Source organism: Leptonychotes weddellii, chromosome 7 (assembly GCF_054177405.1).
Source record: "Leptonychotes weddellii isolate Sample4059 chromosome 7, ASM5417740v2, whole genome shotgun sequence".
Lineage (NCBI taxonomy): Eukaryota > Metazoa > Chordata > Mammalia > Carnivora > Phocidae > Leptonychotes > Leptonychotes weddellii.
Window position 1 is genome coordinate 24,301,857 of NC_138375.1, and position 26,330 is coordinate 24,328,186.

General features: G+C 40.4%; 1 protein-coding gene across 3 annotated transcripts in view; it reads right to left on the reverse strand.

Annotated features, from left to right (window-relative positions):
• ADAMTS12 (ADAM metallopeptidase with thrombospondin type 1 motif 12) overlaps positions 1-26,330 on the reverse strand; it is a 263,545-nt gene that overhangs the window by 85,889 nt on the left and 151,326 nt on the right. For all 3 annotated transcript variants that reach the window (XR_014146874.1, XM_081825967.1, XM_081825966.1), the window contains exons 7-12: positions 24,494-24,643; positions 15,379-15,522; positions 14,668-14,812; positions 9,270-9,362; positions 7,707-7,852; positions 3,385-3,554 (exon numbers count right to left, since the gene is read on the reverse strand). Coding sequence is in view for 2 of the 3 variants with exons in the window: in XM_081825967.1 (XP_081682093.1) it covers positions 3,385-3,554; positions 7,707-7,852; positions 9,270-9,362; positions 14,668-14,812; positions 15,379-15,522; positions 24,494-24,643 (848 nt within the window). In the remaining variant the exon portion in view is untranslated. The remainder of the gene's footprint in view (positions 1-3,384; positions 3,555-7,706; positions 7,853-9,269; positions 9,363-14,667; positions 14,813-15,378; positions 15,523-24,493; positions 24,644-26,330) is intronic.

A 26,330-nucleotide genomic window follows, 5' to 3' on the forward strand; every position in this document is an offset into this window, starting at 1 on the left:
AGATTTCATTTTTTAGCTTCTTAGTCAGACTTATGCTTCAATTCCAGCTCTATTATGTAAAATCCTGTCACCATGAATAAGTTATCGTCTCCTCTGAGACTAAGCTTCTTTACCTCCAAGGATGGGAAGGGGGTAAGTGAGAAAATATAGAATCGCATGCTTATATAAATACTGGCTCAGAAAATGCAGTTGATCATGGCAGCTCTTCACACTGGTACCTACATGGAAGTGATCAAGGGGAGTTTGGATAATTTTTTTTTGTCAGGAGTGCTGGAAAAGAAAATGTCTATCTTGGAAAGGAAGTTGATCTAGATTAGATCTAGATTTTAAATCTTTTAAGCAGAATAATTATTTTTCTTTTTTCAAACAAGATCTTGCAAATAAAGCAAGGATTTAAAGTCAGGATTTTATTAAGCAAAATTTTGTAAGTTCAAGGATATAATGGCTAAAAATAAGTCAGTGGGATCGAAAGAAATTATTAAGATGAATAGGAAATTTTGAAGTCAAGTTATGGATGGCAGTTACAGACTTGATGGCAGCATCTAATTTTTTTCTGAGTTTTTTGGTTGCACAGTATTGAAAAATCTTGACTCATACAAGAAAACAGTTACAAATAAGAACAGTTTAGAGCAACTCAGACTGCAATCTCAGGATATTTCTCAATTAAATTGTGTTGACAGGAGACTTTTTTTCCAAGATCTGCAGAATGCCAAATTAATTTGACTGTGTAAGTCAGTGCATTGGTGGTCTTTGGTATGTTAAAATTTGAAATATAATATTTTTTAGTGTAAGCATTGTTCTTTATTGCACTTTTATTTTTATTTATTATGTTCAATTAGCCAACATCTAGTACATCGTTAGTTTCTGATGTAGTGTTCAATGATTCATTAGTTGCGTGTAACACCCAGTGCTCATCACATCACGTGCACTTTTAAAGACTAGTTTAAAAAGTTTTTTGAAAAATGAAACTAGAATCAAGCATTTTTGGAAGCCCTGGGATTCCATGGAATACTACAAGATTTGATGGAGATTCTATGCTTATTCCAAGTGTTTAAATCTATGGTTCTTTGTCATTGGCTAGTTAGCACATCTGCCAAAGGTCACTCCCCAAGACACTTCTCACTGTCCACTGAGTGGGTTGAAAACCCTGCTGTACGTTTGCTTTATCCTCTGGTGACTTCTAATGATAAGGCTGGGAGGGTAAAGTGCTCCATGCCTGGCACAGAATTAATGCTCCATTCACAGTTGTTGACATGAACAACCTACTTCTCACCACCAGGGGTGCCCATCAACCAAGCAAATAACAACTCCGTAGGTTAGAGTTTAATGAGGGAAATAAATCAGTGTGTTGGTCAAGGTAGTAGCTTTCTGGATTAGCAGCTAAGTCACTATGCTTCAATAATGGCTCCAGAGCCTGCAAGAAAGCCACGAGGACGGAGGAGGGAGGCTTACAGCCCAGGTGGATAGTGAGTTCAGCAGATGGCACTCACTGAATTCCCTCCTCTGGTTTACACAGCCTCAATATCAGTGACAGATGCAAAACAATCCCTCCAAAGTGAGTGAAGTTTATGTCCACTTTTATGACTCATTTCTTTGGTACCTATTGCTCTGCTATGCAATATGTAGGCATACAACAAACTCTTTGTAAATGAATGAAAACCCAAGTCAAGTCAGATCTTCTTATTCTAGGTTCGGCTATTGGAGCTGTCAGAGTTCGGCTCAAAGCCCCACCCTGCATCAGACAGGAGGCGGACCCCAAACTAAGCCCCTGTCACAACGCTGGAGCAGCTACGCTGTCTTAGTTCTGGAAGGTTGCTCATTCAGGGTCTATAGTACTACTGTCCCAAATAATTCCAACAAAGTAGAGAATGTCCAAAATATAAATACAGATAGTACTGACTGGATGTACCTTTCATCATTAGTTAGTTGTGTGTGTGCGTGTCCACATGAGTATATACACATGTTCTGCTGTATTCAAATGCCTGGGTCAGGAAGCCGAATTGCCCCAATAACCAAATGACTCACTCCCCTAGAGCATGAATGATGCTCAGCAGTGTGGGAGCAAGGAGCAAACATTGCCCATGACAACCAAAAGCCATAGGGTATTTCCGAGACCCAAAATGGCAAGGCACTATTGAGTCTTATTGAGTTTTTCTTTCAAAAACAATCGACTCTATAATTTTTTTTAACAGTCCAAATATGTAATTTTCATTCACACAATTCCTCTTGTGTTCTATCACACTGAAACTTCAGAAACTTAAAAAAAATCATGAAAATTTTGCTTATTCTTTACTCCCTTGACTCAAATTTCCTTAGCTCAGGAAAATCTTTTCTGTTTCATTCTCTACTTGAATAAATAACACATTGCACAGATATTTTTGGATGCTAAACTGTACCTAATGGTTGCTGATTCTTCTTCAGTTTCAGAAGAGAAGGTGTAACTGGCACTTACACAGGGGAAACATTGTCAAAGCTGATGTTCCATTCATTCTCCAGCTCAGTTGTGTCCCCATCCCCAGATGTGCATCCTTTAGATGCTTGATTTTACTTTTTACACTTCTTATACTGTCCTGTACATACAAAAGATTGATTTCTGGCCCAGTGCTGGCTCTCATTTATTTCTGATGAAGGCATTCCTACCATCCTGTTTTTCCTTGTGCTTTTCCTCCTGTCAACTGGAATGACTGACTGTATTTTATTTTATCTTATTATTATTTTTTTTTAAGATTTTATTTATTTGCGAGAGAGAGAATGAGATAGAGAGAGCATGAGAGGGGGGAGGGTCAGAGGGAGAAGCAGACTCCCCGCTGAGCAGGGAGCCCGATGCGGGACTCGATCCCGGGACTCCAGGATCATGACCTGAGCCGAAGGCAGTCGCTTAACCAACTGAGCCACCCAGGCGCCCCGACTGATTGTATTTTAAATGCCTTCCCTGTTTCTTCTTCCAGTAGAAAGACCTCTCATGCTTAACAATCATCAACACTTCCTTAGCAGTCTTCTGTGAAGGGACTCCAAACCTACAATGACCTTCTCTGAATTTCCGCCAAAATTACAGTCAGTTCACACACTCATCAAGGAGCACTTTGATCAGCAATCCAGTACTGAATTCCTGCTTGCCCCACTGACTGCTTAGCTGCACCTCCGCTGTTCTGAACTGAGCCACCATGTTTGATAAGTGTCTCTTTTATTTTCCACAGAACCCTTCAACATGTACTGATCAACCTAACCCGGCCAGCGTTTCGACTTCTAAAATCTAAAACTCCTCCTGGTGCAATTCACTCTCTGTGGAGCTTGGCAGGGCATCCCAGACACCCTGACATAGCAATCTGCTCTCTCATCATGGCTGTGGCCCCACCTCTGGAATATACTGTCATAGCTCCTTACCTGGATTAAAAACTGGAAACCAGTGGTAGAATTCGTTCTTGTAGGGAACGGTGTCAAACTCACTGCACTGCATCTGCCGGAAGGTGGGCGTGTCCGGGCGGCAGGGGTGGACGTTGCACAAACGATAGCGCTTCCTTTCCCCGGTGCAGTACTTCCCGCCAAACTTGGGTCTACGCAGGAAACAGACAAGCTGTTCATTTCCTTTCCTTAGAGGCTACCATTTTTCCTTCAACATTCCTTGCCATCTGGTCACGCCTGTTCTTCGCCAAACCACGCCCTGCTCTACCCTCAAAACTCACCTTTTACCTAAATTCTTACAATTTTATACATTTTTTGGCTGTTGCTGTTGCCCACGACCATTCAGGCCCAGGTCTATAGTGGCCTAATTTGAAACAGCGTGTGTATCTTTTCTGCTTGTATATCTTCCCAGCCTCTCAAACTCAAAATATACGCCGAGAAGGGATACATCATTTTCCCTCCAAAATCCGCTCCTTCTCTAATTCCTGTTTAGCAAGTTAAAAGTGGTCAGACTGCAGAAGCCTCCATCCTTTGCCTTCCTTTGACCCCATTGTCCATCAGCTGCCCGATCATCAGTCATGTCTTTGCATTTGTTTCCTCCTCCTCATTCCCACAATCACCAAACTAGTCTAATCCTTCTCTCTCCTCCTGTCTCCCCTCTGCCCATCTTTGCCCTCATTCAATCTAGTCTATGCACATCTGGCTAATTTTTATGATTACCTTAATTACTTTAGTTTCTTGTTTAAAAACCTTTCATGGCACCCAATGACCACAGAACTGAGTTCAGCCTCTTCAGCTTAATATTCAAGGCCCTCATGATCCTGACTTAATTCATCCTAACAACCACTTCCTACCAATGCTTTCAGGACCTAGAATAATGCTATATCTCCATTATGAACTCTTCCTGGATTTCTGCCAGAAATAAACACTTTCTCTTTTTCAATGACACCTGATTGTACCTACTAGATGCACTTCCTGTACTTATCACTCCAAAACACAGTTCACTGATGATCCAATCCAAGCTCTATGTCATCTATGGTCTCTAAGTCATACTTTGAGTACAGAAGGCTCTTAATAAACATTCAGTCAATAAATAAGCTAATCTTATTTTAGAATAATCCTTCTCAACCTTTTATTTCCTTTGCAATACACACAAGGGCAATAGCAACCTTCCCATCAGGATCAATTATTCACTCAAAAAGGGAGGAGGAAATATAGCAGAACTGCTGTCACAGAAGAGGAGGAACTCTCTGTCCTTTAACAAAGCTCCAAGCAATCTATGTATGTCTTCTTGTCTCCACCTTGCTGCATCTGAAATCAGGAATTGGGTCTACTTTTGCAATGCAGCATAATGGGCTCAAAAAGCTTAGGGTTTGAATTCTGCTTTACTTTGTATTATTAGTTAGATGATTTTGAACAAGTTATCTTATTTCTCTGGGCCACAATTTTTTTTTATTTGTGAAATGAGCATAATAGTTCTTATCTCACAAGATGGGAGGACTAAACGAGACAATGCATAAAGATTTAGTAGAGTAGCTAACACAGGGTAAGAGTTCAGTAAATGACAGCATTGTTGGATTATTGTAAATAATAATCAACAAGTATTTATACAATGTACTCAACATCATTTCCAGGGAGGACAGAGTCCAAAAAAAGGTCAACCCATGCCCTGTGTCTCCTAGAAGCTTATAATCTTGAGGAGAAAAAAAAATCATCTGTATAATAAATAAGAGAAAATTTAAGAGCAATTATGTATCCCTGACTGTAAGTACAATGTGAGTTTGAAGAAGGAAGAGAATAGTGGCAGTCAGGCTGATTGGAAAGAACTCATGGAACTGTCCTGGAGAATGGCCTTAAAGGATGGATGGAAGTGGCTTCTCAGTGCAAAGGCAGAAAGCATGCAAGTGAGCAGCCTAAATGAAATAATATTCTAAAGGCACGGGAAAGTAGGACATCTTCCCAAAGTGCCCAGCTGACAGAGAGCCAAGATTTAAACCCTTATCTGCTTTAATCCATAGCCTGAGCGCTCATCCACTGTTTTATTGTGTGACCATACAATCTAGGGGGACAGAGACCTCAAACCTTGGCAGTCGGGTTCATTTCTGGTTGCAGTTGTACTTCTCGTGAGGTTCTGCTATACTTTGCTCTCCTTGAACACCTATGAGATTTTTCTATACTTCCCTCCCTCCCTTTCTCAATGTGGCTTGAATAGGCTTCTGTTCCTCGAACATAAAAGAGCTTTGACCAAGACAGTTCACTTTCACTGACTCCATGTAAAAGGTAGTAAGAATTGTCCATGATATCTGAGGTTAGATCGGTTTTCTATTCATGATGATAGAGTGACACTCTATGACTCAGCACCTCTCCAGTTCATTTCCATCCAACAAACATCACTGAAAGCCTTTTACAAGCCCTGCTGGCTTCTCACTAGACACCTGACCAACATCAAGGGTAGAGTCTCAATGTCAGCTGATCATGCACTGGCCTGAATCTATAACCTGAAGCACACAACTGAATCTGAGGCTGTTTTTCCATTGTCATTGTTTTCAACAAACTTAAGCAAACCAGCTATGGAGATCAGACTTGGTCACTCACCTGAGAAGACTCTATGACAAACTGTGGTCTCTAAGATGGGTGTTAGAACCATTTTTCTCATGAGGCCAAGTTAGAGATTCATCCTACAGTTCCTCAACAAAGATGTCCCTTTCTGACCACCACAGATTACTGACCATCCTCCCGAGAGGCTGTAGACAGTGGTGACTGAATACAGAGCACTAACAATAGGTCCCAGAGCAAATCGCCTACATTTCCTGATCTCTAAAATGGAAATCATATTTCTTATCACATGGAAATAACCCATAAAATGAAGATTTTCTGCAAAAATAAGAAATCCCTGGCTTCTAATTTTTGAAGCCACAGAAATCTTGTATTTAAACAAAAGCAACTTTTATCAAAGAGTAAGATTTAAAAACAATTTCATCCAAATTCCTCAAAGGTACACTTATATGTGTGGTAAATGAGAAAAGATATAATAACTACTATAATACCTACCATTTATTGACAATTTAATGTAGTAGGTATTGTGTTAAACTCTTTATATATATTAATTTAATCTTTAGGAGAAATTTATTATGTATTTTTATTAAATATATATAGTGTATGTGTATATATACATGCACACATATATACATATAGTAATATATTTATTAATAAAAAGGAGGAGTAATATTTGGAACTGAGATACTGAGGAGATTGTAATCACATTTATCATTTGCCTATAAAAAGAAAAAGAGACTCTTACTCTTCAGTGCAGACTAATGAAAATCTAAGCAAAAGAAGCTTAACATATTTTCTACTTACCAGAGGCATCATATGTACACTTCTTAAAAATTTTACTTGGGAACTCATATACCAGGAAATAATGAAGTTAAGAATGTCATATATATTTGGGGGGCACTGGGTGGTTCAGTCAGTTAAGCGTCTGCCTTCAGCTCAGGTCATGATCCTAGGGTTCTGGGATCAAACCCCACATCAGGCTCCCTGCTCAGCGGGGAGTCTGCTTCTCCCTCTCCATCTCCCTCTCCCTCTGCTCATGCTCTCTCTCACTCTCTGTCTCTCTCAAATAAATAAATAAAATCTTTTTTCTAAAATATGAATGTCATATATATTTGGAAAGCAAGGGAATTTAAATTTAATTCATATATAGTAGCATCATACAAATTTAAAATAATGAAAAACTTAAGCACTTTGATTAAAAAATTGAAAGCCGCTTTGTGAAATAACTTCTATGGAACCTTTAATATGGCTAATATGGAAGCTTAAGGCTCATAAAATCCTTATCTAAAACATTCAAAATAATTATCCTCAAAAATGTACTATTTTATTAGTTACTTAAGGGAAGAAAATTATTTTTATAAAATTAAACGTTCATTATGATTGAAAGAAAGCTACAGTCTTAGGAGCAAAATTGAGTATTAAGTAATCTCTCACTGACGGAGTGATGTTATCTAGAAGGATTTCACTGCATAGTCTCCTAAGACCTTTCACATAGACTATACTCTTGCAAATTTGCTTATTTCTCCAAATGATGGAATCAGCTTACTTACCCAAGTTCTAGTAAGCATCCAGTGCCACACCAAAACGAAACAAAACAGAACCATGTTTTTAAGAATCTTCTGGTTCCCTTTAGTCTTTAGGAGCCCACTGAATTTCTCCTAGGAGGCTTGGGCTCGCTGGCATCACGTTATCCAAGATTGGTCTCTGGCGCTCGTGGAAGGAAGGGAAATGGTTTTGGCCAGACTTACTCAGGATTGTTGCAGAGCCTCTCTGCACTCTGGGCTCCGGCCCCACAGGTCCTGGAACAGTGGGACCAGGGTGACCAGCGGCCCCAGCCCCCAGGAATGCTCTCTGGTTTCTTCCCCACTGTGATACACTTGCCAGCCATACACCACTAGAGAGGGAAGAGGCAGGAGATGCATACGTCATGAAGGTTCCCATAGCAAGCTGAGCCAAGAACCCCAGAAGTCTAAACCCAATTCTCCCAGAGCAAACAGCCTTCCTATGGTCACACAGCATATGGAGAACAAAGAAGGGCTTACAAAAAAATGTCCCTCAAGAGTCTTGGGTTTTAGAATCAGACAATGTCAGGGACCGAAGGGATCTTTATGCTGCCTTGTTGCAGTCAGCCAATTCGGTGAGGTTGGCAGAAGGCATGCCAGAAGGTAAATCCACACACCGCTTCCTTCACTGAGAGTCTTCCTATGACATGCACGGCGGCTCAGTCTGCTTAGTAACACAGTTGTTTTGTAATGTAATTGATTTACTTTTTGCTGCAAGCTCCTTATCTTGCTGCAGACCATAAACAAACATTTTGCAGACTGACATTGAGATAACATTTCTCTGTAGCCTCTGTGGGTATCTCATGTCTGCAGCAGATACCTCATCCTCTTGCAGAAAGTCCACTCATTGCCAAAAAACACTAGTTGAAGTTCTTTCTAATATCGAGAACAATTTTTGCTTCCCTGTTAACTCTATCTGTTGTTTGCAGTTCTAGCTGTGGCTCAGAAAAAATTCCTCTCTCTTCAAGGCCATCCTCCCACAACTGTTCAGTTTAAGAAGGCGAACATACAAAAAAGAAAGAAAAGAAAATGCAACTTGGTTGTTTGAGGATTTGGGCATGTTTTCTCTGCTGGCCTCCTTTTCCTCATTATTTCTGGTCACTGTGTATTGTGACCAAGTTCTATAATCTTGGTGATGGATCATGCCACTCTTAAGCTGCATAAAAATACACATTAAATGTCTGGATCTTAGGCTCACAACAAACTCAACTGGTCTTGTTGAGCAGCACACATGACCCTGCTCTCAAGCAGTCTGCAGGATTTCTATCATCTGAATTCTTGGGTGTCTGGCTTTCCTCTTCAGTTAAATGGGCAGAATTTCAAGAAATGTAGTCCGATCAGATGATGAGAATGAAGATAACAAGTGGCTCAAATGCAGCATCTTTGGAAGGCAGAAGCCACTGGCTTGCCTTTTCAGTTTTTAACATGGAGAGGGGAAGAAGTCAAAATGAAGGGTGATAATAAGCTCAGCAGATGTTATTGGCCATAAAATCTGCAGACGTTCATCAAGAAAAGATGGGACAGATGTTTTGCAAGTGAAGTGTGGGACTGGGCCTCAGCCCTCTCTCCTTCACTGTTTCCGATGAAAGCTCAAAAGGCGTCATGGAAATAGAATCCTTCTCCCTGGCTAGTCTGATTGTGTGACCTCCATTCACACAGACAGCTGCTCTCCAGGGCCCTCTCCCTGTTCCTCCCAAGAACCCTGGGCCCACCCCACTCCCACCTTCCTTCCTCAGCCCAACACGTCACCTTCTTCTCACCACATCGTGTCCCATCTGCAGCGGCATCCAGCTTAGAGCGACAAAAGCCTTTCACTGAGCACCACAGGGTCTGACAGACATTCTGGAAAACAAGTGTGAAACTGTACTCTTTGGGATTTTCAACACTTGCACAAAAGCATTTCTACAGGGATGGTGAAATATACACTCAGTCACCCACAGACTCACAATGATGCTGCTGTTGGCAGTGAGCAAGAGTGAGAAGAAGGGCTCATTCAAGAACTCTCAATTCAAACTTAATTTGGGCTTTGTCATCATTCATACACAGTGGTATGGTCTACTAAGCAATAAGAAAATAGAAGATAAAACGCATTTCCTAGGAATGGAGACTAATTTCTGTATGGGTGACACAGCATCACTGACCTCAGGCAGGGTAACTGGTGACAGCAACCATCAAGGGCCAAAGCAAACTATGCACAAAGGACTCTGATTACAAACAGTTGGGCGGTTATAACTTGAGCCTGCTCACTGAAGGAAACGGAAACTATTCGACTTAGACAGCCTAAGCTTATTTACTTATGACTCAGGTAGCCAGCTTGTTTTATCTGCCAGGGAGTGAAACGGGTCTTCCCTATTGTTTCTCCTCCTACAGTAGGAACAAGGGAAAGTTGACAAGATTCTTACATATCATCAGAAATGGCTCCGCTGCTCCTATCCACCTTTTAGTCTTTCTTCTATCCACCCATCATCCATCATTCCATCTATTTAACTATGTTCTAGATTCAATGTTTTTTAAAATAAGATTTCATATCTTTACACAATTTTAGAGAATTCTCAATCTTGATCTAAGTTTTGCCTCTCCCTGATTACTGCTGTTCTCTCCTGGAACTCTTAACTGTTGCTCATGAGCCTTCCCATTCTGTCCTTCACATCTCAACTTCACTTTTATATTTTTGAACTGTCCATTTTCTTGTATATAGAAGTTGAAAAAGTCTGGTTTTCCATCATGCAACTCTGGGAAATACTCAAGTGAGATGGGAGGTAATTTTCTCAACTCTAAATTCCAGCTGATTGATTTTCTCTTCAACTGTGTCAAGTCTGCTGTCTAATCCAAACACTGAATTTAAAATCAGTGACCATATTTTTCATTTCTAGAGGCTGTAACTGTTTTTCATATATACCTTACAAATATCTTCTAGTGTATTTTTCCTTTTCTCAAATGTAACTCTTCTTTTATGCATTCATTTTATTATCCTTACCTAAAATATTCACTTATCCTAAGTCATTGATGGTTTATCTCTCTTCACTTAGCTGTAGATTGTTTTAAATTTTGAATTAGAAGACGAATGATGAATTCATCTAATCAGAAGCTTTATCTATTAGAGATTTTTCTGCATCTTAGCTGAGCATTGGTTTCTCCAAGGCAGGTTTTTAATCTTTGTTTCTACCAGGTGTCCCATGGTTTTACCAGGTCAGAAATATGTTTATCTTAAATTTTTTTGGCATAAGGGTTCTCTGTTTCAGGATTTCTTTTCCTTTAGTGCCTACAGTTCTCGGTTTATGCCACTTCAAAGAATGAAGAGGTAGATCAGGCGAAGAGTGGTGGACAGCAGAACAAAGTTTATTGGGGATAGTACAAAGCTCCCGAAGAGGGAGGGGAGCAGAGAGGGTTGGCATTTTGGCGTTTAAATCTAGGGGTTTTTATGAGATTGTTGGCGGGCTGTCTTCATCTGATTAACCTTCCATGGGCCTGTCACCCAACCAGGTTTTTGTCTACACGCTCATCTACTTCTCAGGTAGTTGTTCACGTGGGAAAGGGTAGAGGTCTCCTTTCAGGGTGGTGGACAATAACAACATGAGGTCTTTTTCCTTTTAATGGTAGTTTCCCCTGGGGGAGAGGGGTGGGCCTTGCCCGTCTGCCTTTCTTCCGACTATCCTCCATTACAACCACACGAGAGTATAAATTTGAACTCAAAATCAGTGAGGCTGGCCTGTGGTCAAGTATTTGCTAGTGAGAAAGTTATCTACCAGCATCCCTCCCCCTCAAAACCCAAGCTGAGATAAAAGATGCTTCTCTGCCATCTTTACCTTTGTTGCCAATGAGTTCTTCTAGCTCCCCTCTCCTCAAGTCCCCCAGCTTTGTGTAAGGGTCTCACTTCCAACTCCCTGCCTTGCTCCAGGGGTGCATGTCATCATTTGTTGCCACTGGATGTTAAAATTAAGGCTCTCTGGTTTTCTCCCCGTCAGCCTCAACGTGCTTATCACTCCCTTCTTTAGTTTTTTTCCCCCCTGAGGATTTTTTTTAAACCTTCTTATAATTTCATTATGCATTTATAAAGAATGATGTGCTAGGTAAAGGGTACACAAACACTGTACTGTTTTTCCAACTTTTTTGAGTTGTAAACTGTTTCAAGATAAAAAAAAGGCTCTAATAAAGAAGGTTAATATTGTATTCTCTGATATTTTAGGTTTTTTTTTCTTTACTGAAAAGAATTAGGTTATCTTGGCTGCAATATGCAGGAATCTGAAGTCTTCATTCATTTATCTCAAGTCTTCGCTCTACTTATCTATGTGCCAGGCCCTGCTGAATGTCAGGAATGAAAGGTTCCCTCAGAGTGAGGTGAGGGCACAGATAAATAGAAAGCAACTATAATATCATCTAATAAAGTCTTTGTCCAAGAAAACGCAGAATAGAATGCAAAATGATGTTTAAGCTGAGCTCCAAATGATGAATAGGAGGGATGGTGCAGAGGAACCAGAGCATACAGAGCTCAGGAGGTGGTGGAGAACCCACAGTACTTTTAGGGATTGAGGCTGTTCAATACATGGATAAACACAGAGCATGAAACAGTAATTGACCAGAGGTAATCAGGGTGATCTGTGTCCAGTAAACCACAGGATACCCTGGAAAATCCTTACCTTTGTAAAACATCTAAAATTGTGGGTAGAAATATTTTAAATGCATTCCTGAGTTGGCAAGAAGGTAAGAGAAATCCTCAGAGGCTAAAAATGTAGCAAAAATGTTGGAGATCTAGAGATACAAACCTGGTCACTTAGACTTTAGTTTTAATGGTCACCTGAGTACTGGAGACAATGACCTGGGCCTGAGTAGCATGGAAAGTTGGACTGGAGACCTCATAAAGACTGTAACCCCAAAGGACTAGCCCTGTGTGAAATGGTGAACTAAGATAAACCTGGGGACACAGCTGGGAAACGTGTCTATTTTGATTTTAACTCTAGAAGGCGTGGTAAATGTTACCCCTGAGAGTTTGTACCCATGTTGGCCCTCACACAACTCTTGTAGTCAAACAACATCTAACCAATAATTTATTTTAACTGACCCCAAATTCTCTCTGGAAGAATGTGCCAGCCATCTCAGCCTTAAAGAATAACTTGAAAGGAAGTTTCACAACCAACAGCTTACAATAAAAACAAAAATCAAGATAAGGAAATCATCTATAATAAGAGAGACCTACAAAAAAATCCCAAATAGGACAGTTCCACATAGACTTAGGATTCTGGAATTATGCAACATAAATTGCAAAATAAATGTCTCAAATATAAATAAAAAATAAAAGATCATATTGAAAATCTGAATTAGAAACAAGAAACCATAACAGAGAAAAATTAGAAAAATAACCAAATAAACTGTCAAAAGTAAAAAAACAAAACAAAACATAAATAAGATTAAGAAGTCAACAGACAGCTTAAATAGAGGAGTAGTTATACCTAAAGAGAGACCTAGTGAGTCAAAAGATAAATAAATTACACAAAATGCAGAAATATAAAGGGACAAAAAATATGAAGGTGAGGTCCCAAAATATGGAAGATTAGTGATAAAGACCAACATACACGCAGGTAGAACTCTGGGTTACAGAATGGAGGATTAAAACAGTATTTTAAGAGATAAGGCCAGAGAACAAGAGATGAGATGAATCCTGAGGCCCCTTTTAAGCCATTTTAGAGAATGTAAACTTCATCGTAGGGAATGGGGTGACTGAAATATTTTAATCAGAGAGGAACACAATCCAGTTTCCATTTACAAAGGTCACTTTGGTTGCATTTGGGGGATGGATCAGAGTTGAGAGAAGTAGTCAAACTCCAGGAAAGGAGAGCAGTGGGAGAATTATTGCAGTCACCTATGACTTGGTGGATTTTAGAGATATTCAGGAGGTAGAATTGGCATAACTTGGGAACGAGTTAGGAGGGAGGGGTCAGGAGTTTTTGCACCAACTTGACCTTCTCTACTAAGTCTTGCTCATTGTGTTTAAGCACAGTTACTCACTGCCTCCTCAAAAGGTCTTTCTACATGTCTTTTTGTGTATTGATCTCACTGTATTGAAATTGTTCTGTCTGCCTCCTCCACCAGACCACAAGCTCCTCAAGGTCAGACAACTTATCTTACTAATTTCTGAGGGCTAATCTTTTTCATCTCACTCAGTACACGGCACCAAATCTGGGAGGGGTTCAATGGGTCTTGCCTCGCCCATGTCTATGTGTTAACACTGGCACCTTCACTCTGAAAGGGATGCATTCAGAGAATAGGCCAGACTCAGATCACAAAGGAATGCCACACAAAGGAGTTGGGACTTCATCCTGTGGTCAGTGGACCCTAAGAGCGGAGCAGAGCTGTGGTTAGATCTGTGTTGTTTTGAAATAACCTGAGCAACAATTTGAATGGGGGGAGACTAGGTAATTACAATTGCCAAGGAGAGAAAATGAGAGACTGAATCAAGACAGGACAGTGGGAATGAAGACAACAGGGCAGAGCCACAAACTCTTTGGGAGGTTAAATGTCAGGGCTTGACTTAACATTTGGATATTGAGGGGTGCCTGGGTGACTCAGTCAGTTAGGCATCTGACTCTTGATTTCAGCTTGGGCTGCGATCTCAGGGTGGTGGAATTGAGCCCCACATTGGGCTCCATGCTCAGCAGAATCTGCTTATCCCTCTTCCTCTGCTCCCCCCTTCTCTCTCTCAATCTCAAATAATAAATAGACAAAATCTTTTTTAAAAATTTGGATTTTAAAAATTAAGGAGAAGAATGAATTGGGATGAATCTTATTCCTACTTTGGGATCTGGGGGTTCTCTACAACCAGATGAAAATTCAGGAAAGGGAGCAACTTTAGGTTACTATGGAGTCTACAGGTGTGGATCACTGTGATTCCTGAAAATCACTATAAAATGTTCTTCACCACTTGCAAAGGATTGCTGTCTCCACAGAATACCAAGGAGGCACGGTCAAGGAATGTAAATGACTCCAACTTCACACCTTCTGTCTTACAAACACCTTGCCATGAATAGAAGGTTTCTATTTCTGTGTCTGGTTCTTTGGATTACCAAATATTTCCCTGATCCCTCCTTCAGCATGCTAGAGATCTCAAGCCTGGTACACACCCACCAGAGGCACCAAGATACCCAACACTTACTTCTACTTCCTGGCAGAAGGTGGCATTGGGGCCATACTGCAGTTGGCATTGATGGTGGACATCATAGATCACTCCAGGGGCAATGACCTTGGACTTCAAGCCTTTCTTTTGGGGGATGTCATCAAGACAAAACCCCCAGCCCCGGCTGAAAACAAGTTATCAGAAAGGAGAACAGTTGCTTATGATTTCCTTTGTCTTTAGTGTTTTATTCAACAGAAACCTCTATCCCTGTGGTTTACTCTTTGTCCTTCAAAACAACTTTATTTCCACAAGGCACAGAACCCTCCAGGCACAAGATATAGGAATGGCCTAAAAGGAAATTAAATCATACCCCACACTGTTACTTCAGCTGTGAGCCAGGAAATACAAGCGGGAGAGTAAAATAACATCATCAGAGGGGTTTCAGAGACCACTCGAAACATATCCCAGCTGTTCCTGCCAGTGCCCGGGGACTTACACACTCAGATCATAAAGAGCCTCCCTGAGCGGGAGCAAGCAAGGGAACGGCACGTTCACCTGGTGTGGTGGGAAGGCAGGACCCACCTACATCTCAGGGGCAGAAAGCAGAAGTGAAATCCCCCCTTCTGATGCCACCTGATCCGATGATCTGTGAGAGGAATGGAGACTTTTCCAGGCCTCAGGTAAAACTCCAATGGACTTCCAGTTTCAAGAGCGCCAAGTCAGGCCGTCCTGAAACGTGCTGTCACTTACTCCAGGAAGCGGGTGATGTACTCCTTGCTGCACTTGGACCACGTCAGTGGGGTGGGGTTGTACTGGAGCTGGCGGGACATGATGTATGGGTGCCTGCCCACGGGCTCACAGTCATTCTCCTTCCCGTCATGCTGGATGCCAAAGCTGCAGGAGGGCACAAAACACAAGAGTATTAAGGAGGCAGGGGCATGAAACAGGGAGAAAACTATAGTCTCTCCAAGGTGAAAATTACCCACCGAGAGCCACTTTTGTGCATAATGCACCTGTTTACAAAGTGGGACTCCGAAGCTGGAGAGGGATAACTAATTTTGAACTAAAAAGCACAGGAAACATTTTAAGCCTATGCAACCATGGGAACCATGCAGCTAATTCAAAAACTTCTGTTTGGCTGAGAGCTCGCAGTTCAGCTTTCTAGGAGTCTGGAGGAAGGAGGGCAAATCCTGCCTCAAGCCATCTTCTTCCTCCGGCTTCAGCGACCACAGCACCAAACACCCAAACCTTCCTTCTCCCTTTCATTATCATGTAAGGAAGGGCATGGAAAGGACAGCCTATGAGAGACTTTGTCAAAGGCCACAAGCTTTGAGTGACTGAGTTTCTTTTGAGCATTGTCACAGGAGTCCCCCAGGATCGGATGCATTAGGGACGCCTCCCGGGTCAGTGGTCAGAGCAGGGGTTTCACAGACAGATGATCTGGAGGGTACCAACTCCACCACTTAACGATCTGGGAGCTCCACTTCTGGAAAATGCAGAGATCATCACAATGCTGGGGTCAGATCTGAATGGAAGAGTCTGAAAACCACTTAGCGAAGGCCTGGCATATAACAAGGGCCCTTGAATAATGGAAATCCTTTATTGCTGTTTTGATCCTTGTCTAGCTTCTTCTAAAACATCACAGAGCTCGTGAGTGGTAAAACCAGGTCCTCTGCTCGATCAGCGTTCTTACCCACGTCTTGCTCGCCCTGCTCCCTGGCCTCCCCCTGCCAGAGCTGACCAGGTGAAGCAGCCCTGAACACCCCGACAGAGCTCACCCACCATGGCAAGGGGTGTTGGGGAAGGAAGCGGACTCAGAAATGTCCATTTATAAGCTGAGTCCTCAGGATCGCCCCAAGATCGCCTCGCCTGCAGAGGTCCCCACAAGAACTCTCTTCACTGGGATCTGCTGACGGCACACTTGTATGCCAGCCTGTTGGCTCAAATTTCCAAATCTGAACAGAGGGGAAGTATGACCTTTTACTCTGCTAGTGAAATTCAACCCCTCTGACAGGGAAGCTCATATGTAACTTTAATAAAATCTCCTGATCCACATTAGCAACTCTTACAGAGAATAGTCTTGGGGGGATTTAAAGGTTTCTTGTATTTTGCTTAATGCATTATGATGTTATCGACTTACTTCCAGACTCTGATCACATTCCGCGTAAGTACAAAATTCACAAAGGAATCAGAGAATTAATCTACAAAACTCTTCTCACTCAGCCGCAACGAATGTGACTCAATGAAAGCTTTTATTCTAAGCAGGCCTTCCCTAGGCTGTTTCATATCCATTCTTACCCAGCTCATGAAGTATTCTACAAGTTCACCTGCTCAATAATTAGTAAAAACCCTAAACTGTAAGCGTGGTTCAAAAATATGCCTGAATAATGGTTTTTCTAGCAATGGATAGTCTAATGCAAGAACCGTACAGCTGCATCCTACACACTGGGTGGATTCAAACCTACGTTCAAAACATGTCAGTTCCCTTAAAGCTCATTTTGTTCTATCTGAAGTTTTTTTTTTAAGATTTATTTATTTATTTGAGCGAGAGAGTGTGTGTGTGCACAGGGTGGGGGGCAGAGGGAGACAGCGAGAGAGAGAATCTCAAGCAGACTCCCCACTGAGCATGGAGCCTGATCTCATGACCCTGAGATCATGACCTGAGCCGAAATAGAGTCAAAAGCTTAACCAACTGAACCACCCAGGGGCCCCTGTTCTATCTAAAGTTTTTAATTCACTAAAGGATTTCCCCCTCCAGCTTTGTCACCCCTCTGTACCCCCATGTTATGAGAGAAAAGCAGTGCTACTAACAACAAATGTCCCTCTGGGCTGTGTCTACCATGTCTAAATGCATGGGGTGCTCCTGTCCCATGAGCATAGTGGGCCAGTGAAAGCACATGGGGTCCTAGGGCTGGAGGGTTTGTTTCCAGGAAGCTCCTTGCCAGCAGACGGGATGGAAGCTGAAGAGCAGCTGGCTGTATGGAGCCCTCTACAATCTCAAACAACTTACTGGGCTGCTGGGGTCATCTGCTTTACCTCGTGTTTGGCTTTCAACTCCTATGAGATGAGTTTGCCCAAGTATAGATGTGAAACAGCAAGTTAATTATCTGGGTTTCAGGGTATCATTTGATGAATATTCCTTGCCTTTTATTATTCATTTTTTTTATTTGAGTATAGGTGACACAGTGTTACCTTAGTTTCAGGTGTACAACTTAGTGATTTGACAAGTTTATACGTTAGGCTCCGTTCATTGTAGGTTTAGCTACCATCCATCCAGTTACATCACTATTACAATATCATTGACTGTATTCCTTATGCTATACCTTTCATTCCTGTGACCTGTGATTCATGTTATGGTGGAGAGGTAATAGCAGAGGACAAAAACCATGAAAAGTGTGATTGTGTGCTTTTCAAGCTCATTTAGGAAATACCAATTTCATATATGTAACATGCAAAGGTCTCTAATGAAATCCAGAAGCAGGAGAGAAATACTGGGTGAATATTGCCTTTTAAGTGTTCATCTATATCGTGATATTTTCATTACTTAAAAGGAAAGGATGCTAGGTCTCAGATAAGTTTTTAAATTTCCTCCTAGAATTCTACCTTCATTTTTGGTAATGTACCTATGGAGCCTAATAAAAAGGTAGTAAGAGACCTCAGGAATAAATGACTGATATAATCCGGGGTCCTCATAAATGGATTTTCAGAAAGTTTTCTCTCAAAAATGAAATTATTCACATAAGGCCATAGCACAAGGTAATTAATTTTACTTTCTATTTTGCATCACACATAATCAGTAATGGAACAAAACATGTTTCCAAGAAACAACAGGGTATCTATGTTATTAAACTATAATGAGTGTCTTTGGGGATACTGGTTTATCACAGTTTTGTTTTTTCTTGACCTGCTGCTGGCCATTTCATTGATCTTCCCAGTTTCTCAGTTTGGTCCAAGATAATTGGAGCTATATAGCTAAAGAAAGAACTAAATACCTCAGAAGTATCTTTTGCCAAAAGCAAAAGTTTCTTAGAAGCTCCTAAAGTCTTCTCTGGTTTGGTTTGTGTTTTACTAAAGCATTTTTTTCCATCATTCAAACTCAAGCTTATGTGTTCTTTCAACTTTCTCTTTAACAGTGACTCTAAACTTTTTTTTTTTTTGCCAATTAAAAGACAGTGTTTTAATGCAAATCAAAAGTACCATGAGATATCACCTCACTCTTGTCAGAATGGCTAAAATCAAAAAAAAAAAAAAAAGAAAGAAAAAGAAATAACAAGTGGTGAGAATGTAGGGAAAAAGGAACCCTCATGCACATAAATCAGTACAGCCTCTGTGGAAAACAGCATGGAGGTTCTTCAAAAACTTAAAAAGAGAAATACCATATGATTCAGTAATTCCCCTACTGGGTATTTACCCAAAGGAAATGAAAACACTAATTCAAAAAAGATATATGTCCCCCATATTTACTGCAGCATTATTTACCATAGTCAAGATATGGAAGCAACCTAAGTGTCCATCAATTGATGAATGGATGAAGAAGACGTGGTGTGTGTGTGTGTGTGTGTGTGTGTGTGTATTATTATTACTCAGCCATAAAAAGAATGAGATCATGCCATTTGCAACAACATGGATGGACTAGGGGGCATTATGCTAAGTGAAATAAGCCAGACAAATACCATATGATTTCACTCATATGTGGAAACTAAAAAAGCAAATGAGTAAACAGACAAAAAGCAAAATCAGATGTGTAAATACAGAGAACAAACTGGCGGTTGCCAGAGGGGTGGGGGTGGTCAAAATGGGCAAAGGGGAGTGGCAGATACAGGCTTCCAGTTATGGAATGAATAAGCCATGGGAATAAAAGGCACAACACCAGAATATAGTCAATGATAGTGTGATAGGGTTGTGTGGTGACAGACACACTACACTTGTGAGCACAGCATAACTTACAGAGAAGTTGAATCACTATATTGTATATCTGAAACTATATTGTATACCTGGAAAATGTAACATTGTGTGTCACCTATACTCAAAAAAATTTTAGTAGAAAAAATAAATGACGGTATTTTATTAGGTCATCTTTACATGGCCCATGTAGTAGTTACAGGTTTACTGTTTAAAAAACTGACAACCTGTTCTCTATAGAGCCTAAACCATCTTACTTTCTCATCAGCAATGTATGAATGATCCAGCTCCTCTGCAACCTTGTCAGCATTTGGTGTCACCACTATTTTTTTAGTTATTCTGATTGGTGTGTAGCAATATCTCATTGTGGTCTTAATCTGCATTTCCCTGATGGCTAATAATGTTGAATATATTTTCAAGTGCTTATTTGCCATTTATATATCCTTTTTGATGATTTGGTGATTTCATCTCAAAATTATTAACTATTAACATCTGCAAAGACCCTATTTCCAAAACAGATTACATTCTGAAGTTCCAAGTAGCCTTGAATTAGTGAAAGGGAACACTGTTCAAGCCACTACATAGGGTTTGCAAATATTTTCTCTTAGGCTGTGGCTTGTCTTTTCATCCTATTAAAAGAGTCAAAATTTTTTTAATTTTGATGAGTCCAATTTTTTAATGTTTCCATTTATGGACTGCACGTTTGATGTCAAGTTTAGAAACTCTTTGCCTAACCCTAGATACTGAAAATTTTCTCCTATTTATGTCCTAAAAGTTTTTAGTTTTACATTTTACATTTAAGTTTGTGTTCTATTTCAAGATAATTTTTGCATATGGTGTGAGACTTAAGTAGAGGTTCTTTTTATATTTTTCAAATTTTTGCCTATGAATGTCCAATTGCTTCAGGACCCTTTCTTGAACAGGCTACCTTTCCTCCACTGAATTGTTTTTATACCTTTGCCAAGAAATCAGTTGAATATATTTGTTTTGCACTATTTTTGCATTCTCTGGTTGATTCCATTGATCTTTGTGTCTCTCCCTCCACCCAAACCACACAATCTTGGTTACTGAAGCTGTATAATAAATTTTGAAGTTTTGTAGACTGATTCTTCCCATTTTATTACTCTTTTTCAAATTGTTTTGAAAACTTATTCTAATTCCTTTGCCTTTCCCTATACATTTTAGAATAACTTTTCTATATTTCAAAAACAATCTTGCTGGAATTTTGGTAGAAATATCATTAAACCTATATATTTATTTCAGGAGAATTCCATCTTAACCATGTTGAGTCTTCCAGTTCACGAGGATAGTATGCTTCTCCATTTATTTAGATCTCTGATTCTTTCCTCAGTGTTTTGTAGTTTTCAGCATACAAGTCCTGTACATGTTTTGTTAGATTTAAAAGTATATAATAATTATATGTAAAAATTTCATACTTTTGAGTGATCGTGAAAGGTACTACATTTTTGGGTGCCTGGGTGGCTCAGTCGTTAAGCGTCTGCCTTCGGCTCAGGTCATGATCCCAGGGTCCTGGGATCGAGTCCTACATCGGGCTCCCTGCTCGGCAGGAAGCCTGCTTCTCCCTCTCCCACTCCCCCTGCTTGTGTTCCTGTTCTTGCTATCTCTCTCTCTGTCAAATAAATAAATAAAATCTTTAAAAAAAAAAAAAAAGGTACTACATTTTTAATTTCAGTGTCCACCTGTTCATTGACAGTACATAAAAATGTGATTGATTTTTGTATGATTATATTGTACCCTGTGAGCTTATTTGTTCTAGTTTGTGTGTTTGCATACATTCTTTGGGATTTTCTATAGATACGATTATATTATCTGCAAATAAGGCTAGTTTTACATCTTCCCCTCTAATCTATATGTCTTTTTTTTTCTTGTCTTATTGCACAGGCTAAAACTGCACTCTTTTTTCTTTATGTTCTTTAGACTTGATCATTTACATTGTCCTATCTTCAAGTTCATTGGTTCTTATTCTGTCTGCTCAAACCTGCCAATGATTCCCTCTAGTTAATTTTTTTATTACAGTGATTGTACTTTTTAGCTTCAAAATTTCATCCTGGTTTCTTTTTAGATTTTCTATCTCTTTATTGATATTCTCATTTTGTTCATACAACATTTTCTTGATTTTCTCCACATCTTCTTTAGTTCTTTGAGCATCTTTAAGGCAGTTGTTTTAAAATCTTTGTGTAATAAATCTGCCATCAGAAACAATTTGTTGATTTATTTCTTCCTTTGAATGGGCCATACTTTCCTGGTTCTTTGTATGTTTTATGATTTTTGTGTGTGTGGAAAAATAGACATTTGAGTCTATTAATGTGGTAACTCTGGAAATAAGGTTCTTCCTCTTCCCTAGGGTTTGCTGTTTTTATTGTTATGTCATCATCATCATCATCATCATTATAGGCTGTGTTTGTGCCAAGGATCAACCTCAGGTAAAAACTTAAGGTCTTCTCGGGTCTCTCTTACCTGGGCCTATGTGGTTACTTTCTAATCCTCCCCATATATGCAATTATTTTTAGAAAGTCCTATTCTTTATTGTCTGGCTCCCCAAAGGGGAAAAGGATAAAAATGAAGAGAGGGGGAAAAGGGTGCTCTGGAAATCACTCCAGTTAAAGGGGGTAGGGGGCTTGTAACAACATGGAGAGGTGCAACAATGAAGGCTGCCCACAACTTTGTCTTTACCTGTATGATCAGAAGTAGTCATCAGCAATCAGAGTACAGATCCTTGACATTTAGGGGACAAATATCAAAATATCAAATCAATTCAGGTAGTGACCCACTTCTACTCTGTTACATAATCTACCACTTCTGATGACCAGTAAACATCTACAACTCTTTGTTTTCAAGAATTCAGGGAAATTGTGCTCAAGTAATGTTACCAAGAGGTTGTCACCTTTATTGGAGAATTTCTAAACTCTGAAAGGTGGATCATACTTGCCCTCGGCTTTATGGCCTTGGCTTTGTGGCCTTCCTCACAAAGATGGTAGGTCCACGTCCAGATAATCATGCCAATGATTGTGTCAAAAATTGGAGCAACTCGGGGCGCCTGGGTGGCTCAGTTGGTTAGGCGACTGCCTTCGGCTCAGGTCATGATCCTGGAGTCCCTGGATCGAGTCCCGCATCGGGCTCCCTGCTTGGCGGGGAGCCTGCTTCTGCCTCTGACCCTCCCCGCTCTCATGTGCTCTCTCTGTCTCAAATAAATAAATAAAATCTTTAAAAAAAAAAAAAAAAAAAATTGGAGCAACTCTGATTTTGTAGAACCTGCTTAGCATATTTCTGAATCCTTTTATAAAGCCAGATTAAGTTGAAGATATAAGGAATCCATTCTTTGAACACTGGTAATGAGCATTTGAGAGCATCTTTTATCAAGTCTTCTCAATTTTTCTTTACCTTGAGTATACCACTGCTGGGAAGATCTTGAGCAGTTCTTTCTCAGTTTTACTTAGTTACATTCATTTGCACTGCTTAGCCAGCAGGTGCTACTGACACCCAAGACTTGACTGGAGGCTGCAGGGGACATATCCCTCCACATATTAGGATGGAGGATGCCTATACGTTTGCACATGAGAATAGCTTTCATTTTACCAAGTTTTATTATCGGCGTGCCAACAACTACAGCCTAGTCTTTTCAATACCTAGCCTTCTGTCTCCCATCATTAATTACCTGTATAAGCAAGTCACTTAACCTCTTTGTCTTTACATTTCTGATGACTAAGGATACTAAAACATATCACATTTATCTCCCAGGGCTTTTTGGTAAGAATCAAAAAAATGACAATACCTAAGAAATTGCCTAGTTCAACCTACTCACTTCACAGATGAGGCAGCAGGTGAGGAGAGGTGAAGGGAATTATCTAAGGTGATAATACTGGCTGATGGAAAAGCCAGAGTAAGCACTCACTTTTCCCAACTCCCAAGCCAATACTCTAGTTTTGTCATGCAGGTGAAAGTATTTTGAAAACTTCCAGTATTACATGAGAAAAATGATGCCCAGACCAGGGAGGCCCTGCCTGGAATATCCAATCTCCAGGGCTCTTTCCAATCCCAACTCTTTTCAACCTGTACACTCAAAGTATGTCATGGGGTTCTGCTTCCTTCCTTTATGGGAGGAGATCCAGCCTGGTGGCTACATGAAAGGGAAGGGGTATATCTGAGTCATTCACATGGCTCCATACTCTGAGCTTCTAATTAGTATGATCTCTTATTTGTTGTTAGTAAATATACCAACAAATTAAGTTATAAATAAGCTAATACCTTTCCTCTGATACCTGGAAAATCCAGAATCCTCCTTATCTCTTCAGTCAAAACATTCTGCAACCTGCCTTCCATGAATTCATCTAATCAAATTCACACATTATTGAGACAAATGCACCTCCTGTTAACCAACATTTGCTTGATGCTCTTTTCCGATGTATGGCAGTTTTAAATTTCTGCTTTATTCAATGAGTTCCTTTAATCCATATAAGTAAAATGGGGCTAACAATAGTATCTGTTTCATAAGGTTGTTGAGAGGATTCAATGACACAACATAAAGTGGATGACATCGCGTAAAGGTGCAAAAATGTTAATGTTTGTGACTTTTTAGTGATATTAATATTATTACTATTTCATAAGAACTGAACAGGGATTGTTATTTCTGAATTAATCAAGTGAGTTAAAGCTTATGTCCTTGTCTGTGCTCAACCTATTCTAATTCAGCAAACTGTAGTAGCCTCTTTGATTCTGTGATGTAGACAGGCACAAGTGGCCAGGGAATAAAAGACACTGAAATCTCTGAAGTACATGATGATCCCCACTTTACAGGTGATTCCTCATGCAGAGGTTTAGGAGGGTGAGTCTCAAGGCACAATGCAACCCGACTCCTGATGCCCCATTTAAGGTGCTTTCCCTTCTCTCTACCAACGTGGTGCATAAACATGGCAAGGAGATCCCCATTTCCTTGGCCCTTTACCTGTGTCCGAGCTCATGGGCAATTGTGAAAGCCAGAGGGAGTCCAGAGTCTTCATTGATGTTACAACTCCGGTGAGGTTGGCACATTCCCGACAGGTGGGACAGACCCAAAGTCTCACAGGGGCGATTGACACCAGCACAGATGTCTTTTCTGAAAGCAGAGAACAGAGATGCATAGGCTCCCAAAGAAACATCTGAAAAAAGCCCTTCTGGAAAAAATATGCATATTAATTCACATTCGATGTGGTCCGGGAAGCATGATTTAAATTGTTTTTAAAAGTCCATATGAATATAGCGGGGCAATTCTGAATTCATTAGATTATTCTGATTTCACTTCTTAATTACTGAATCTCACTAACACCTAAAAAATGTGCGAAAATATGACAAATGTTTTATTTTGAGTTGCTTCTGCCCTTAATCCCAGGAAGCCAAATTACATCGTTTGGACCAAAAGACAAGGATTTGATGGAAAATTGAAGATTATTTGAACTTTTATATAGAGAAAGGACAACCAGCAGTGGCTGAAGGTGTTCAAATATGAAACCCCTTTTTGGTCTTTCTGAGGTCTGTGCTCAAAATTCATCTGAGAACTTTTGCTTAGTCATGAAAAAGGCAGTTGGTCTCATCAATCCATCCAGAGCTCAAATCAGTTGTCTCTGCAGCCCCACTACCCTAACAACGTTGCATATGGGAGGGAAATGCACATACAGATAAAGACTCCCAGGATCTCAAAAAATACTGGATATAGTCCTTAAATGTAAAATGAGCTCCCATATGTTTGTGTGGATTATTTCAGTCATTGATAAGAGTTAACTAGTCCTTTGGTTTTCCTCAAGAAGAGCTCTTTGCCGAGAGTAAGTAGCACAAATGCCAACAAGGCTCTGAGCTTCAGTTAGTTACAGACCTTCAACTCACCGGGCAACAAATGGTCTGTTCTTTGTTTCCACTGGGCCATGGAAAAGATCGAGCCTCTGAAAACTCCTGTGAGTCCTCAGTTGTCCAGGAGACAATGGCTGGGACAGTGGGACAAGACAGAGGGGCAGCCCTCATCTCAGGGCATGCCAACTGATCTGGTCTCCACGTTAAGAGCAATGGTTGTTGGGCGGTTTGGTGTTGGAGAGCTGGACTGAATCATGCAGCCCAATCATTCTAAATAATTGCTGGGTCTGTGCGAGGACCAAGCAAACACTGTTCTGCCCCTACTGCAACATGTACTTGTCACTATTTCATTTTTTTTTTTTAAAGTCTAGGCCTGCATGGAGCTGCTGGGAAAAGATGATTGGTGTCTCCTGCTAACTCACTGGCTTTCTTATTGTGATGGAACAGGAGTCAGGTCCATTAACTAATTGTTTGCTGAGTACCTACTATGTATCCAGCACTTAAGAGGACAAAAGGGGGTAATAAAAGAAATGTATAGGGATGTGAGTCTTCCAGGGCAGGAGCTCGTGCTCCCCAAAGCAAATTAGCTCTACCTATACCATGCGCTGGGAGTAGTATAAGAGAAAATATGCCCTGGTATGCAGCTACGAGTCCCACTTCATGAGGTACATTCAAGCCAAATACACTTTCTCCTCAATGCAACTCTGCAGAAAGCCTGTGGAAGTGGATCTCATCCCAGTCCTCCAGAGGCAAGTCTTACACCTCCCTCCCTGGTCCAGCTGGTTTTTTTTTTTTTTTTTTTTTACATTCAGTTATTCTCAACATTTCCTTTTATTGTCTTTGTATTGTCAGTGTAATACAAGGCCTTCAATTTAATTAAATGAGGTGAACATAATTGACAATTAGAGACAGGAGTTTGGAACCAAGTGAAAACAGAAGGATGCCTTAGTAAGGCTAAT